We start from the raw sequence: 17,626 nt of genomic DNA on the forward strand, positions 1-17,626 counted from the left end.
TGGGTTCAATCTCCAGTGCCACACACACACAAAGTCCGTTTTATTCCCTGCTATAATTAGCCTCAAACACCGTGCTAAGCAAAAGCTGCTTGCTAGGTAAACACCCAGAGAAACTCAGAGTGAGTTAAGAGTTGAGTCATATAACTATGTCCCACAAATACATTCATAGTATTTAACAAAGTTAAACAAAGGTGCTCAAACAAGGGACTGTTTATTAGTTGAAGAAATGTTTATTAAATGCTTATTATTCCGTAAGGATAAAGCTTTGAACTAAGACAAACAGGGCTTTGTTGGGGTTGAGACTAATTAATGAGATAGATTATAGAAATAAAATGGTGTTTTCCAGAGAGTAGGGGTTGGGGGAGAGGGTTGTAAGGAAAGCCTTCCTGACACTTTAAATAGGAGAGTGTATGAGCGAGGAGGCTGTTACACCTACACATCATAAGTGTGCACCAGCACCCTACAGAAGGCTGGGTTTACAAAAACTTCTCTACCATTCTGTTTCTACTTAATAGAAAGCAATATATAGTACTAAGACAATTTACTTATTTCCATAACTTAAAAAACATGCCCCTTTCTCAGAAAGCATCCTAACTAATCTGGTGAAGAGATAGTATCTTCTTAGTGTGTAAATGAAACAGAAAGGAAATTTAAAAATATACTTTACTTTGTTTCATACAACTAAAATGGTTTTTATATGATGTTCATTTTCTCTGTGAGCAGGACAGCAAAACATTCCATGCTAAATTTTTCAACAAACCCCTTTAAGATTGCTCTCCAATGACAAGAACAAATGAGTACGGTTAATGACTTTCAGATTTAAAGCAATAATTCTCACATAAAACATTTTTTCCTTGAGATTTGCCAAACTCTTCCTCTTTAGACAAATTTCATCCTTGTTCTAAAGAATGTTTCACTACAGTGTCCAAGCTGACTAAATTTTTACTTTGAATGCAAACCAACAAGGAGAGACCAATTTTCAAGGGATGGAGAGTGAAGAGCCAGGAAAACATCTATTCCTTCAATTCAATACACACCGAATTATACTCAATTCAATACACACTGACAGGGAGGAAAGAGGAGTTTTATAAACCCCGCCCTGTTTTTTAAGTTTCACAAAGAATGGCTGGTTTTGATTACTACTTTCAGCAGAGAAAACAGTATCAGTTTAGAACACCTCTCTCATGTTAAGAAACAGATGATTAATCATTTCTTTCTCTATTTTTTCTCTTTGCACTATAGCTTCTTCTGGTTGATAAATTCTTTCCCTAAGAATCTCCATACACATAATAAATAAAGGGTAGTTTTATGTAAATTCTGTATAACTTAAGAAGGTTAAAAGAAACCACCAAATTGCATAAGGAGTTTTATCTTTCAAATGCTGCAGAATAAGTTCTGTCCATCAAAATTACAGTATCTATAAATGGTTATAGGTTTTTGGCACTGTACTGGGATTATTTTTTATGAATGGGAAAGGATTCTGAAACCAAGGCAAATTAAAAATTTAAAAGAACCTAACTTTAAATTAGAATAAATTATGAAAAAGTAAATATTATCAGGAAAGAAACAAGCATTAAATCTACATTCTTCAACACACTTTGGTACTGAAGATCAGGAAGAAAAAAAAAGTGCTGTCTGTAATGTAAATAAGCAACCAAAAATTTTTAAGAGTTTTCTTTCCTATTTTCTTTAGAAATGCAATTATACTTTGATAGAATGAATAAACTGTCACTACATGGAAAGATGATTTCCATGCTGGAAGCTAAGTAAACGGAGTCATAGCTACTTACCTGACAAATGCTTCACCTCTCAAGTCTACCGTATGTCCCACAATCATCTCGTAATCTATCACAGGACAGCACAGGGATGAACTATGAAGACTACCAATAGGTAAAATTATGGAGATAGTGGATAGCAAAGTGATTTTTGAGAAAGGAGCCAATAATGTATGCTGAAGAAAAGATAGCTCTTTCAAGAAATAGTTCTGGGAAAACTGAATATCCATATATACAAGAATGAAATTAGATCCCAATCTCTCACCCTGCATAAGATCAACTAAAGATAGATCAAAGACCTAGAAATCAGACCAGATACTCTGCAGTTACTAGAACAAAACAGTGGGCCAACTGTCCAGCATATAGGCACTGATAGAGACTTCTTCAATAAGACCCCCAAACTCAGGAAATAAAATGAGAATCAATAAATGAAATAGCAGTGAATTTTGTGCAACAAAGGAAACAAGAGTCTGAAGAAAGAACCTACAGAACTGGAGACATTTTTTTGCCAGCTACTCCTCTGATAGAGGACTAATATCCAGAAAATATAAAGAACTTAAAAAAATAACACTAGAATAAAATTATGTCATTTGCAGAAAACTGGACAGACCTACAGAATGCTACACTGGCCACCCGGAAAGTCAAGAGTCAGGATTTTTTATATGTGGATGGTAGAGGAAAAAAATAGGAGACAAAGGGACTCCAGAAAAATGAGGAGAAAGAGTAGTAGAAGAGCAGAAGGGGACTGGGGGAGGGAGGAGAAAAAGGAGATTAATATGAAGAAAACAGTTCAAATAATGCTGTGTCCATATATGAAGGTATCACGACCAATCTCGTTACCTGCGGTGGGGTCTGGAGAGAAATACAATGTAAGTGTTTTGTGCATTTTTTTTTTTTTTTGGTGGTACTGGGGTTCCTGGAAGCCCTTATACCTCCAGGCCACAATCCCAGACCTATTTCATACTTTTTATTTGGAAACAGGGTCTCTTAAGCCAGCGCAGTTGGCTTTGAACCTGTCTCTGCCTCCCAAGCGCGGGGATTACAAGCGTGCGCCCCCACGCCCGGCTGTTTGTGCTTTTTTAAAAATCACATTGACTGTCACTATGATGCATAACTACCATGCGCTAATAAAAGTATATTTAAAAAGCTATGCAAGTACTAATGTGTATGTCCCTTATTTCATCATCTTCAGGAGGTTCTTCACCAGTTTTCCCCTTCTGGTTAGTTTGGGGAAACCCCCAGACACATGCATCTTATATATGTACACCAGAGAAGGACCACAAGAAGTATTCATTCTTTGTGTATTCAAGAGGAGGAAGAAAATGCAGGAATGCAGTCAACTCTACATTTGTAGTAAAGATGCATAAAGGCAGAGACAAACCCATTTCATTCCCTGTTATACATCTAGCACCAAACACAGTGCTGAGCAAAAGCTGGCTGCCAGCTCAAGTACCCCAAGAACACTGGGATAGGTAAAGAGTTGATGCATATAAGTAAGTTACACAAATATACTTATTGTATTTAAACAGAAATTAAAATTGCTCAAACAATGGGAAGAGCCAGAAAGGAATCGTGTGTGTGTGTGTGTGTGTGTGTGTGTGTGTGTGTGTGTGGTACTGGGGAACCCAGGGGCATTCGATCTCTGAGCGACACCCCCAGCACTAATTTTTTATTCTTTATTTTTGAAACAGGGTCTTACTGAGCTGCAAGGGGCCTTACTAAGTAGCTGAGGCTGTCCTCGAACCACGATCCTCTGGTCTCTGCCTCCTGAATGCTGGGATTAGAAGTGTGCAACACCACGCCCGGCTAGAATCATTTAACTAATTGGTTGAACCAACAAGTATTCATCAAGTGCTCACTTTTGTAGCATCGGATGCTGCTGCTCTGCTGTGATCACTGGTAGGCTAAGCTAGGCGATAAGATGGGGATCAGGTTTGAAGGAACAGGGAAAAGATAATGAGATCACTAAACAATCTTAATTTTTAGAAGATATAAAATCATGAAATTTACTGTGAGAAAAACAGATTCAATGAGGAAAACAAAATGCAATCACAGGATCAGTAAATTTTAGTACGCATCTGATAGGTGTAATTGAAGCATGCCAAATCAAGATTGTTAAGTTGCAGATTTATCATCCACTAGGTCTTCACAGCCTTTGGCCAGGGAATTTACCTTTTGGTGAAATAAGTGTATTAAAAGGCATCAATATACTTGGGGGGGCTGAGATAGGAGGATTTCAGGTTCAAGCCAGTGCAGGGTAATTTAGTGAGACCCTGTTTTGCTCAGTGGTAAAACAGTCCTGGGTTCAATCCCCAGTATCACAAAAAAGAAAAAAAACAGCATCAATATGGCCCCAGCCAGCCTTATGAAGACTCCGACTCTGACCCTCTGCATACTGTTTCTAGATAAAGGGAACAAGGCTCAAGAAAGACAATTCAGTGACTTAAGAGCTAAGTACTATACAAGGCACACGGAACTAAGGACTACCGGTTCGCAGTCTACTGTTCTTTAAGCTACAAAGCCTGTGTTCTGTGGATTATGCAGGTATAAGATCTTCTATCTTTCCAAATTTCATTTTCAAGTATGAGCACATCCAATGCTATGGTTAAAAAGTAGAATATAACTGTGTAGCAGTTATTACCTGTGTTTACATGTATTCTGCCTTCAGCAGGCATGTAAAGCACGCCCCATTCCCACTGGACTAGGATGTCCACAAGGTCAACAGTTCAGTTAAGGCGAGTGCCGTGCAGCAGCTGGATGACTGCCTATCCTGGTTTTGTTCCTACTTTGTCATGCAGTCACTAGCAAAGACTTTAAAGGTCACACTGTGGGGCTCTTAAACAATGGACTTTCCAGTAATTAGCAGAAATAGCTTTCTTAACATCCATATGTCCAGTAACATCAAAGACAAAGTAGAGAAGGGGAGCACGGCTATTAGAAGGAAAGCAATGCTTAGCATTTGATTGCTCTCTACACAGGATCAAACTGACTTCCTTTAATGTGTGCTATGTGTATACCATCTATAGTAGTTTCCATATATTACATTTAAAAGAACAGTTTATTTGGGATTTCTATTCATTAAAATACCTAATAAAACATTATTTGTATTTTGTTAGAAGCAATATTATAATATCATTGGCTAAATAGTTCTTGGAATTTATAAACACTAAGTAATACAGTAAAGAGATAAATTCTAAGTCATATGATATATAAAATACAGAATCCTAAGAGTACTAAGCTAAATTTTGATACTTAAACAACTCATTTTTCCAGGAAACAATAATACCAATATACACTGAGACTATCCTTCATAATTCACACTGAAATATCTGCCAAGTATATAAACTTTGATCAATATTATTAGCTAATGTATTAAACTTCATTAAAAGATGTTTAAAATGAAACATCATAAAGCAAATAACACTTTAAAAGCATTATTACTAAAGTAGCTAAAACATATTATTTAACCATTTGTACCATTTCTAAGAAAACATTATACAAAATCTTAAGGGCAAAAGGCTAATTTAATATGAAAGTACATTACAAGTAATAACTTCCTTTAGTCAACTTTTTTCAGTTTAGCAATTGTACAGTATTTTAAGATACATATATTTTTAAAAATGCCTTGAATCTAATATAAGTTACCGGTTAAAGAAGAGCAACAACAGGAAATCACGGACACAGCGGATGTGACTCACCCAGGTAGGGGATGCACGGCGTCATCTTTAAGCTGCTTATATAGTCTCTGAGCCTTTTGTAGTTATCTTCTTTACTCATTACATATTCTAATTTTTCAAAGGTAGTTTTGTCTTTTCGACTTAATAACTAAAGAGCAAACAGAAAAGCCTATATTACAAGTCCCATTTTATTGTGGCAAAGATCTAAAGAATTGCTAAAAATTCAAATCTTAATTTCAAAGTTATATGATCCTTAACTATATTTTGGTAGTATGTAATTAAAACATAATCAGACATGTCTATTAGTACAACCAAAATTATATGCAAAACATCCTTTGTATATACATAAATTATATTACTAAGTTGTAAGTTAATAGCACATTATTTCTCATCTTTACTATTTTAAGGAATTTTTGATAATTTTTCTAATTTAAAATCATATATTCACATTTACCTCAAATGCCCAAATATGTCACTTGACTACCTCCTCAAAGATAAGATCATGACATAAGTAACAATTTTCTTTGACAAATCTAATGATGTAGGTAGTCCTAAATAATAGCGATAAAACCTGCAGTTCCCTTCCTTTCGGATTTCTCAACACATTTTTGTCTTGGATCAGTGCCTTGCATATAGCGTAACTAAAAGTTCTAAGAGGCTTGAGGAATAAATCTGTATTGAATGCTGCTTGAGATTAATGAAGATAACCCTAAAGGAGTAAGAGGTCAGTCACCCACATGCTGTTAACTAAAAGGTTCAGGAAATATATTTTTTAATCATTTCAAACACTGTGGAGAATTTTTTTTTCCTGTAAACACACGAACTTGTGAGCTAGATGTGATGGTGCATGTTTGTAATCCCAGTACTTGGGAGGCTGAGACAAGAGGATCACAGGTTTGAGGACAGCATCAGCAAGTAGTGAGACTTTCATCAACCTAGTGAGACCTTGTTTTGAAATTAAAATAAAAAAAATAGGGTTGGGGGTGGAAACACCACACCACATGAAGTTGCTATTTCATTGCTATGTAATAAGAGTTTGCTTTATTTCATGTCAAAATATTGGTGTTAGCTGGGTGGTGGTGGCGCACCCTTGTAATCCCAGCATCCGGGAGGCTGAGACCGGAGGATCGTGGTTCACGAACAGCCTCAGCTATTTAGGAGGCCCCCCGCAACTTAGAGACTCTGTTTAAAAAAAATAAAGAATAAAAAATAGGGCTAGGGGTGCAGCTCAGAGGTTGAATTCCCCTGGGTTCCATCCCCAGTACCGCCAAAAAAAAAAAAAAAAAGTGTTATTTTACAGCAAGCAAAACACTTGCATGTATACAATTCTCATACAATTTTCCTGTAAGGTTAACAGAAGAGTTCTGAGTATCACAGATGATGAGACTGAGTTTCAAAGACTATCACAGGGTTAGCAAGTAGCAAAGTATATTAATGCTCTCAGTCATTGACTCACATCTTGATTTTCAGGGTCTCAAAGTCTGCTTCTGGATACAGAGTACTCTGACACATAATCTACTTAATCTTTCTAGTCTTACAAATAATATAGTTGGGGCCTATTTCTTTTAATAGGCTCAAAGGTGGAAATTCACCTCAGATGATCTCTACCAGGAAAATGAAAAGCTTTCTGCTTTCTCTAAAATGACTTCAGAGAGTCCTTTGCTTTAATGTTTTAGACAGACACTCCACGGTCTAAAACGTCCTGTACAATCCTCCTCTGGGTCCACTTCAACACCCTCTTTCAGCCTTCCCCAGATTAGGCGCAAACCTGTTTGCTACCATCACTTTCTCTTCCATGTAAGAAAGCGCTCAGAGATGCACACCGGGAATGGCAATGCTGGAGACGTGACAATTAACCTGCCTTCATTTTCCTAAGTCAATCATTCAAAAACTTTGGTAAAGTATCAGGAGAAACAAATCACTGGGAACTCTTACCTAATCTCACCACATCTGAAACAAAACTGTGGTAATTTTCTTAACATGAGTGACCAGATTAAAAGGATTCAATGTGAGCTGTGGTAGGATTATGTTGAGAAAGAATTAGGTATAAAAACCTCATCTAGGGAGAGAAAGAGGAGACGTGGGAGAAGAGACCAAATAATGCTGCGTGGACACATGAGTTGAGCACTCCAAACCTACGAGTGCAAGTATAATGTGCAAGTATAATGTGCAAGTATAATGTGCAAGTATAATGTGCAAGTATAACGTGCAAGTATAACGTACAAGTATAACGTACAAGTATAATGTACAAGTATAATGCGCCAATGAAAATGTTTTAAAGAAACTGATATAAACACAAGTTTTATACTTCCAAAACCAGTGCTCTTTCTCTGAGCATTAAGCTGGGTTTTAGTGCCATCTTTATTATTGACTACCTGTGTACTTTTGGACAAATTGCTTATTTAAGACAGGATCTGTAAGGATAAACTCCATAAGGAAAGAGACTGATTCTGGATTTTGATTTAAAAGAGTTTGAAGAGTGGGAAAATATCATTGTTCATAATGAAGCCTGAGAAACATCTATTCCTAGGTAATGATCTAATGCCTAAGAGTTAGGGTAGAGAAGCCACCTCAGCAAAGTTGAAGCACAGAAACCTTTGCTAGGAGCAACCAGCATTAGGCCAGACGTGGGAGAAAAAATTATTTTAATTTAAAAAATTAATCTGATCAGAAACCGGGGTAAAGAAATTGCCTACATTTTCCTTTTTATAATCCAAGTTAAGTTTATAGAAAAATAAGTACAGAAAAGTGAATAGAAATATTATCTCAAAGATCAACTGTGTTTACCACAAAATGGCACACTCCAGAATTCAAAAGAATATGTTAGGAATTTGTCATACTATAAAGCAGAATATTTGGTTTTTACAAAGGGCAAACAAAAGTTCCAAGGTATTTGCTCTAAAACTGTATGTAATGTTAAATATCTATGATAAGGTAAAAATTGCACATCAAATATACTAACTTAATACAATTGAGAAAAGTTTGAAAATAAAAATACAATCTAGCCCCAGTATGAGTAAAATGTAAAAACTAAAAATTAGATGTTAATATAGATATTTCCCTAGTGATAGCTCAGAAACTTGGTATCACTATCAAGTCTTTTTATTTCCTTCAAATCGTTTTCTGATTTTGTAATTTTATTTTTTGTCAGTGCGTGTGGTTCGGGGTGATAAGACACCCATGCACACAGCACTCTGTGCCCTCCCCAGGCTCCACCCTACCTTCCCACGCTCAGCACAGCACTGGCTGTGATGAGCTTCTAAGTGCGCATCGACCACCAGTGTGTCTCCTTATCCCAGTCTTCCTCCCTCACCACCTCCATCAATGTGTCTCCTTATCCCAGTCTTCCTCCCTCACCCATCTCCATCAATGTGTGTCCTTATCCCAGTCTTCCTCCCTCACCCACCTCCCTCAGTTACGTCTCTGCCTTCATTGACTAAGATCTAGAATATACAAAGAATGCAGGAAACTCACTGCCAAAAACCAAATAACCCAAATCAAAAAATGGGTAAGTGAATAAATACTTCACAAAAGAAGAAATACAAATGTCCAATAATACATGAAAAAATGTTCAAAATCTTTAGCAATCAGAGATATATGTATATATAAATGATTATCAAACTAATTAACATACTCATTCCCTCATGTAGTTAGCCTTTTATTTATACACAGTAAGAACACTTAAGATCTATTTTCTTAGCAAACTTATGTTAGGAATTCATCATACTCTAAAGCAGAATATTTGGTTTTTACAAAGGGCAAACAAAAGTTCCAAGGTATATGCTCTAAAACTGTATGTAATGTTAAATATCTATGATAAGGTAAAAATTGCACATCAAATATACTAACTCAATACAATAAAAATTACTAACTACAGTTACCATATTGTTATTTTATCTGTTGTCACTTAAGTTGTTTTTTAGGTTTTTTTTTTTGTGTGTGTGTGTGTGTCTGGGGATGGAACCCAGAGGCATTTGACCTCCGAGCTACAACCCCTGCCCAATTTTTTTATTATTTATTTTGAAACAGGGCCTCACTAAGTGGCTGAGCTGTCCGTGAACCGCGATCCTCCGGTCTCAGCCTCCCGAATGCGGGGATTACAAGCGTGCCCACCACGCCGGCTCTTGAGTTGGTTTTGTATCTTGGCTAAAATGAAAAACGCTGCGATGAATGTGAGAAGTGCAGATGTCTCTGGTGACACACCGATTTCAATCCCTTCAGATATATACACAGAAGCAGAACTTTTGGATGATATAGTAGATTTTTAATTTTTCGAGGCACCTCCATACTGTTTTCCCTAATGGCTGCGTCAGCTTCCATTACCACCACATCCTCACCAACATCTGTTACTGCATGTCTTTGGTAAGAGCTACTCTACCGAGCATGGGGTGGTGTTTCATATTGTGTGTGTGTGTGTGTGTGTGTGTGTGTGTGTGTGTGTGTGTGTGTTTTTCGGTCCTGGGGATGGAACCCAGGGGCATTCTATCTCTGAGCTATACCCTCAGCCCTATTTTTTATTCTTTATTTTTGAAACAGGGTCTGAGTTGCAAAGGGCCTTACTAAGTAGCTGAGGCTGTCCGTGAATCACGATCCTCATGTCTCAGCCTGCTAAATGCTGGATTACAGCGTGCGCCACCATGCCTGGCTTGTGCTTTTTAGCTTTTTCATTGGTGCATTGTGGTCATACATCTTAATGGAGTACAAGACAGTAGAGGCACACATGTACACATCACTCATTTAGCACACTTATTTTCACCTAATCAAGACTGTCATTAGAGTGCCAGCTATCTTTCTTAGCATCCCCATTCTACTAGATCATTTTCACCAGCATGAAACATACTGTCCTGGGTCCCACCTCTTAAATGCCACCATGCCACAAATCATTGGTCTTATTTTTCTCCAGCTACCGCCAGGTTTCTCTACAGCGCTCCACACCACCCCTTTATAGAAAAATTCCTCCGAGCTGTCCCACTTCTTCACCACCGTTCCCTCAAGTCCAATCAACTTCCTACTCACCGCCCTGAAGCCAATCCTGCCAAGATCGCTGACCCTCAGTAATTCAGACTCGATGTTCAGCTCCAAGCTCTCACTTTATTCAGCTTATTAGGAGCATTTGGCAAAGGTGGTCAACATTGCTTTGCCTGGCTGTGGAGCACCTCTCCTTCCGGTTTTCTCAGGATCTAGGCTGTGGAGGGTGTCCTGTCCTGGGGCTCTGTCCCTGTGCTCTCCCCCAGGCAACCCCACCCAGCTCCACACCCCTCCTGCGGCCTCTCAGCCCCAGCACTCCCTTAAACTGCTGTGCACCTAACTCTGACTTGATAGCTCACATGGATGTGTGCCAGCCAACTCAAACACAGTGTGTGTAAAGCCGTACGAGCCCCCTGCATGCTCCTCTCCTACATCTTTCTGCCTAGGAGGGAACAGCATCTCTGCTATCTCAGTCAGTGCCGTCACGCTGAACTCATCTCCTGCCAAGCACATTCCCAGGCTTACTGCACTTTGTGGACAATGATCACCCTACTCTTCTTTGAACTTATCTTGGCCTTTCAACTTGCTATGGATTCTCTACTTGGAATTCTCTACCCCCAGTTATCCACAGAAATGGTTCCCCTAATTCCTGTAGGACTCAACCGACTGTATACTGGATCTTGATTGTGTCTCAAAGGCCCATGTGTCGAAGCCTTGGTCCCCAGCCTTTGGTGTTACATGGAAGGAAGGCGGGTCACTGGGGGTGTGTCCGGAAAGGGAATGTTGGGGCCCCAGCCCCCTTCTCTCTCTTTGCTCCTGGGCCATCTTGAGAGGAGCAGCGTGCTTGACGATGGGCTGCACCAGTGATAGACCGCCTCTCCACAGGCCAGTGACAGGGTGGACTGAAACTCCTGAAAACTGTGAGCCAAATAAACCTTTAGTCCTGTGATTACCTCAGGCATTTTGTTACAGTGATGGAAAGGTGACTAACACATCATCCACCTGTCACTTATAATAGATTCTCTTTTCACATTATATAAAAGAGCATTGCTCTCCTCTCCTTTCAATCTGATTTATACTACTTTTCTTCAGAGGACTTATCACTATGATATATCATTTATTTATTTTCAGTTTATCTTTCTCCAATAGAATGTAAACTGTAAGAATGGACTTTATATCATTCATTGCTATATGTAAGCAATCAGTGGCTCATGCAATATTAAATATTTAAAAATTCTATACAAACACAAACATTATTTCAGATTATTGAAGCTGTAACAAAATATTCTTTCCCATGTAAATATATGAACAATAAGTATCAACCAGATCACAATACTTTCCCTAAAATTAAAAAGGTGAAATGCATAGACGTTTATTTATAATTTCCATTTCCCTCTGAAATTCAAAGTGTAAGAGAATAAAGGCCATAATTATAAAAGAACATTTTAAAGCAGGAAAGCTTTTCACCCAGGTATTCTATAAAGAGGATCACAAGCTCTTCCAAACTGTTTCTCTAGTATAGATATCTACCCTGGTTTTCATAAGAATCATCTGTTTCTTCAGATGCAGAGAAAATAGAAAGCAGCACTTAGCTAATTAAAAACAAAGTCATATTTTAGTGATAAATGTTTTTTGAGGGTACTGGGGGTGGAAACAAGGGGCTTTTCTACCTCCAGGCTATATTCCCAGACCTATTTTATACTTTTATTTGGAAACAAGGTCTCACTAAGTTGCTGAGAGCCTCATTAAGTAGCTGAGGCTGGCTTTGAACCTGTGCGATTCTCCTGTCTCTGCTTCCCAAGCGCGGGGATTACAAGTGTGCGCCACCATGCCCGGCATGATAAAATTTTTAAAAAGTCATTTATTTTAAAGAACCTGGGTAAGTAAGTAAGTAAATAAATAAATAAATGACTTTAAAATAAATCCTTTGTAAAAAATATAATAGACTAACCTAAGTCACTGCTCTTTAACATTAACGCAAATAAATAAAAACAAATTTAATTCAATCTAAAATTTGACTTGTATAAATTCTAAATTAAAACTACCTGGAAAGATAGGGTACAGGATTATGTCACTCAAAGATGAACATACACACATTTGTAGACATCAAAATTCATGCCCTAATGAATATCTGGTTCTGTCAATGGACAGAACCAAATATGACTGGCACAATATCAGAATGTACAACAATATCACAGAATTCAATATTTTCCATCACATTTCCCATTATTAAAGAAAAACATCTCTAAGATTTCTGAGTAAAAAGTAATGGAAGTTGAAATCAATACTTTTTTTTTGTTACTGGGGATTGAACCCAGGCACATTCTACCTCTGAACTACATTCCCAGCATTAATTTTTATTCTTTATTTTGAAACAGGGTCTAAGGTGTGGAGGGCTTCATTCAGTAAGTAGCTGAGGCTGGCTGCGAACCTGTGATCCTCCTGTCTCAGCCTCCCAAGTACTGAGATTACGAGTGTGTTCCATCAAGCCCAGTAAAATCAAAACATTTTTTTTGAAATTTAAGATTTGGGTTTTTCCCACCAAAATCATAACCTTTACATTTGATTAAATGCATTTTTATGCATTCATTCTTTCCCATCAGGAAAATGTAAAACAATGTTTTTCAAAGATGCTTAAAAAGGTTACAAAAATGATTCTCTAAAGAACAAAAACCAAGCACCAAACTGTAATTTATCCACAAATTACTTAACAAACCTGGTGAAACACTTAAGGAAAGAAATGTGTAGGCTTCAAAACAAAGTAATTTAAAAATTCTTACCTATTATCATAATATTAATCTTACCAAGAACAATAAAAGAAACTAATATAACTTTACTTTTCATAGGAAAACTAACTTTTCATTAACTAAGAAAGATGACTTACCGCCCATGTTTTAGTCAACCTGAATATTGGGGCACTCTGTAAACCAGAAACCACTGCCATAAGTGCATGAAGGTTATTCAGCTCATACAGCTTCTGAAGATTTAAGAAAAAGGAGAGAATGGATAACAAAACCCCTTGAAATGAGTAAAAGAAAACTATAAATTAACTAGTACAGTTTAGATGACTGATAGTGTTCCAGGATTTATTAGCTCCATTACTGAAAGAAAATTTGTGTGTGGGGGGGACTAGGGGTTGAATATCCAGGGGCCTTCTACCTCTAGATGACACCCCTAGCCCTTAATATACTTAACTTTTTAAAAATTGTTTTTATTGGTGCACTATAGTCGTACATCTTAACGGGGTACAAGGTGGTGGAGGCATGCATGCACACATCACTCATTTAGCCCTTCCCCAGTTCCCTCCCCTCTTCCTCTTCCTCATGCTTGGCTTAGTGACTGACTTTGATATGTTTCTGAATGTACATCATGTACAGTGTCTCACTAAGTTGCTAAAGCCTCACTAATTTGCTGAGGCTGGCTTCTCACCTGCAATCCCCCTGTCTCAACCTCCCAAGTACTGGAATTACAGGCCTGCACCACCATGCCTGGCTGCATTGTTAAAATTTGTATTTAGAGTATCCACTATGTTTATAGTAAGTTGCTTTTAGCTCACAAAGTTACTTCCACCTTCTACCTTGGCACTAACCTGAAGCTTTGGGAATAAATCTCCCCTAAACTGGGTAATATACTTAAAAAAAAAGTTATGAGCTTGGTATCAAGTTTACCTGGTATGATCACATACGCTGATTCTAGTACATACTATCTTATACTGTCCTTTATGTTCCAGGTTCCAAGAGAGGCCCACCCAGGCCTCACACGGTTCAATGCCCAATATTCCCGTTTCTCCAGGGCTGGGCTTCAACCTGCCTTCCACGGTCCTCCCACTTTCTGCTGCCTTCTCTGCCTGGAACCCAGACCCTCAGTGTCTCCTTCATGCTGGGGCATTCCTTTACAGTCCATATAAAGCTTTCCCAACACCTGGTTCTATCAATTTGCCAAGAAATCTATTTGACATTTAAGGCTAATTTCCGTGTGTGTGTGTGTGTGTGTGTGTGTGTGTGTGTGTGTGTGTGTGTGTGTGAGAGTGTGTGTGTGTGTGTGTGTATTTTTTTACTGGGGAATGAATCCAGAGACATTTTACCTCTTAGCTACACCCCCAGCTCTGTTTTTCTTTTATTATTTTCAAACAGGGTCTCACTAAGTTGCAGAGGGCTTCCCTAAGTAGCTGAGGCTAGCTGATCCTCCTGTCTCAGCCTTCCCAGTATTGGAAATACAAGCATGTGCCACCATGCCTGGCCCTGGTTAGTATTTTATCATACTTCTTAATACAATTCCAAAGGTCCTTTCAAACACTTTAGAACTGCTTTAACCCTGCGACCAAGTCTAAAAAATGCTGAGGGGGGGGCAGTAATTAAAAACACAAAGAAAACAAAAACAAAATAATAAATACTAAATAGAAAATAAACCTTCACATAGAAAGAATACATAACCTAGTTGGGAAACTATTCACTCAGAAAATGTATGCTGACCATGCGCTCTGGATGAGGCACCACGTTAGAATCTATAATGCAAAATAAAAACGATATAAAGAAGAAAAAGTCCTCAAGACGGCTGCCTCAACCTCTGCTTGAGCTTCCAATTTACTGGCAGGCAGCAGCCCACCGCCCCAAGCCAATCCCTCAAATCTCTTCAGTATTTTTTTACATTAGAATCTCTTTATACATGCTTACACAAAGTGCTGTTCATTGTCTCTTGGAGAACACCCGCTGACAGTCTACTAAAAAAAGTGACAGAACAGACCTGCTAGTTGGTTTTTTTTTTGGTGGTACTGGGGTTCCTGGAAACCCTTCTACCTCTGGGCTACAGTCCCAGACCTATTTTTTATATTTTTATTTGGAAACAGGGTCTCTTAAACCAGTGCGGCTGGCTTCGAACCTGCACGATCCTCCTGTCTCCGCCTCCCAAGCACAGGGATTGCAAGCGTGTGCCACCACGCCCGGCTGTTTTTTAAAATTTATTTTAATTTTTATTATTTTTATTTTTTTCGGGTCTGAGGATGGAACCCAGGGGCATTCGACCTCCATCCTACACTCCCCGTACTATTTTTTATTCTTTATTTTGAAACAGGGTCTTCACTAAGTTGCGGAGGGCCTCACTAAGTAGCTGAGGCTATCTGCGAACCGCGATCCTTCTTTCTCAGCCTCCTAAATGCTGGGATTACTTACAAGCATGTGCCACCACGCCCGGCTCTGCTAGTTGTTAACAAATTAAATATAGAAGGCAGGAAGTACAAATAGGATTTAAGAGACAATTATGAGGGAAAAAAAACCCCATGATATTAGGGCATGAGATAAAGGCTATCAAATATAACTCAAAGTCTAAGAGTCCGAATAGGAATTGAGTAATTACTTGATGAGAAATGGTTTGTTTGATGGGCAAATTAGGTGATTTTGAGTGGACTATATAACTAAAGAATTATGATGAAAATTCAGGATTTACAAGAAAAGGCATTAATTTGTATTAGCTAAATCCGATATTTAACTTACTACAAAAATATTTTTTAAAATTTTATGACATTTCTGCAAAATATATTTGTAGAACGCTAGAGATCTGCCATCTAGTGCTACAGAAAGTGTTAGAATACAACTGTTTATACATACTCAAGGAAAATTTGGGGAGAGGCATGCCTTACAATAATATAGTATCCTCACAATTCTACATCTTTGATTCACAGGTGAGATAAGCATTTATCATAATCTGGGCGTGGTGGCACATGCTTGTAATCCCTGCATTTGGGAGGCTGAGACAAGAGGGCTGTGGTTTGTGGACAGCCTTAGCTACTTAGCAGCTAACCGTTGCAACTCAGTGAGATCCTGTTACAAAATAAAGACCAAAAAAAAAAAAAAAAAAAGGGCTGGGGGTGTAGCTCCGAGGTAGAATGACTCCAGGTTCCATCCCTAGTACAGCAAAATAAAGAAACAAACAAATAAATAACAAAAATAGGGCTCGGATGTAGCTTGAAGGTATAATGCCCCTGGGTTCCATCCCTAGTACTGGAAAAGAAAAATCTAAACAGTTGAATTAAAAAGTCAAGTTTTTCTTACCTTAGCAGTTTTAATATAGTGGCTCAAAACTTCTGCTCTAATTTTTAATGTTTGAGCATGAAGAATCTCTCTTACAACCCAAAAGCTTACCTGAAAATAAAAATTAAAAACAGTTGGATAGATTCTTTACTTGCTAGGATCAAATTAATAAAAACTTACTTGATGAATTTCCCATAATTAATTAAAAAACAATGCTTTCTCTTCCTTGACCTATCACCATGACATAATTAATTTTCAAATATTGCTTATTCCATATAAAGATAAATACAGATATGTATGTGTGTATACACATAAAAACACCATTATTATTATTTTTGTGTGTGTGGTACTGGGGATGGAACCCTTCTACCTCCAGGCTATACTCCCAGACCTATTTTATATTTTTGAAACAGGGTCTCTTAAGCCAGCGCGGCTGGCTTCGAACCTGCGTGATCCTCCTGTCTCCGCCTCCCAAGCGCGGGGATTACAAGTGTGCGCCACCAGGCCTGGCCTACATCATTAATTTGAAAAAGGTAAAATAAAATTTTTTTAGGGAAAGCTTTCTAAGACTGTAACACATTCAGAGGATGCGACATGAACATTACAAAAATACTAATGGGATTCTTTTTGGCTGTATTTTGAAACATTTTGGCAGAAACAGGCAAGTTCTAAAATCAGAAGTTGTAAGAGATACTATTTCTGCATGCTTCTCTGTAACTGTGTGATCCTCCACTGCCATGTGTTTACACTGAGCTGGATTTTAAGGCTGAAGAATCCCAAGTAGTTATATTTTGACTAAAATACAATACTATATTATGGAAAACACACACATATGTATTTTCAATTTATCATTCTCAAATTAAGATTACATTTCAGAAATTTTGTTTTCCAATTCAATGAAACTCATCTTTTTGATTCTTAAAAAACATTAAAATCATTCATCAGAAAGCAGACTAAATGTGTAACATTATTAAATATTCTGGTGAAAACAGTTTGCTTATGATGTAACATGTATGTAATACACTATAATTCATGTACTATGAAAATAAAATCAAAGCACTATAAGTTGGTTTGTACTTAAACAAATCTAAAAACAAGATGTGGTTAGAAACCTCAGTGTAGAGGCCGGGCATGCTTGTAACCCCAGGTCATGGGAGGCTGGGACAGGAGGACTGCACAG

At 37.9% G+C, this 17,626-nt stretch overlaps 1 protein-coding gene across 3 annotated transcripts in view; it reads right to left on the reverse strand.

Moving 5' to 3' along the window:
• Positions 1–17,626, reverse strand: part of RALGPS2 (Ral GEF with PH domain and SH3 binding motif 2) — a gene marked incomplete at both ends in the record, with an annotated part of 115,269 nt that overhangs the window by 71,299 nt on the left and 26,344 nt on the right. For all 3 annotated transcript variants that reach the window (XM_080699620.1, XM_080699619.1, XM_080699618.1), the window contains 3 exons: positions 5,474–5,600; positions 13,305–13,397; positions 16,468–16,557. In XM_080699620.1, coding sequence (XP_080555746.1) covers positions 5,474–5,600; positions 13,305–13,397; positions 16,468–16,557 — 310 coding nt within the window. The remainder of the gene's footprint in view (positions 1–5,473; positions 5,601–13,304; positions 13,398–16,467; positions 16,558–17,626) is intronic.

The sequence above is a fragment of the Muscardinus avellanarius genome, assembly GCF_963383645.1.
Source record: "Muscardinus avellanarius genome assembly, chromosome: 7".
Classification (NCBI taxonomy): domain Eukaryota; kingdom Metazoa; phylum Chordata; class Mammalia; order Rodentia; family Gliridae; genus Muscardinus; species Muscardinus avellanarius.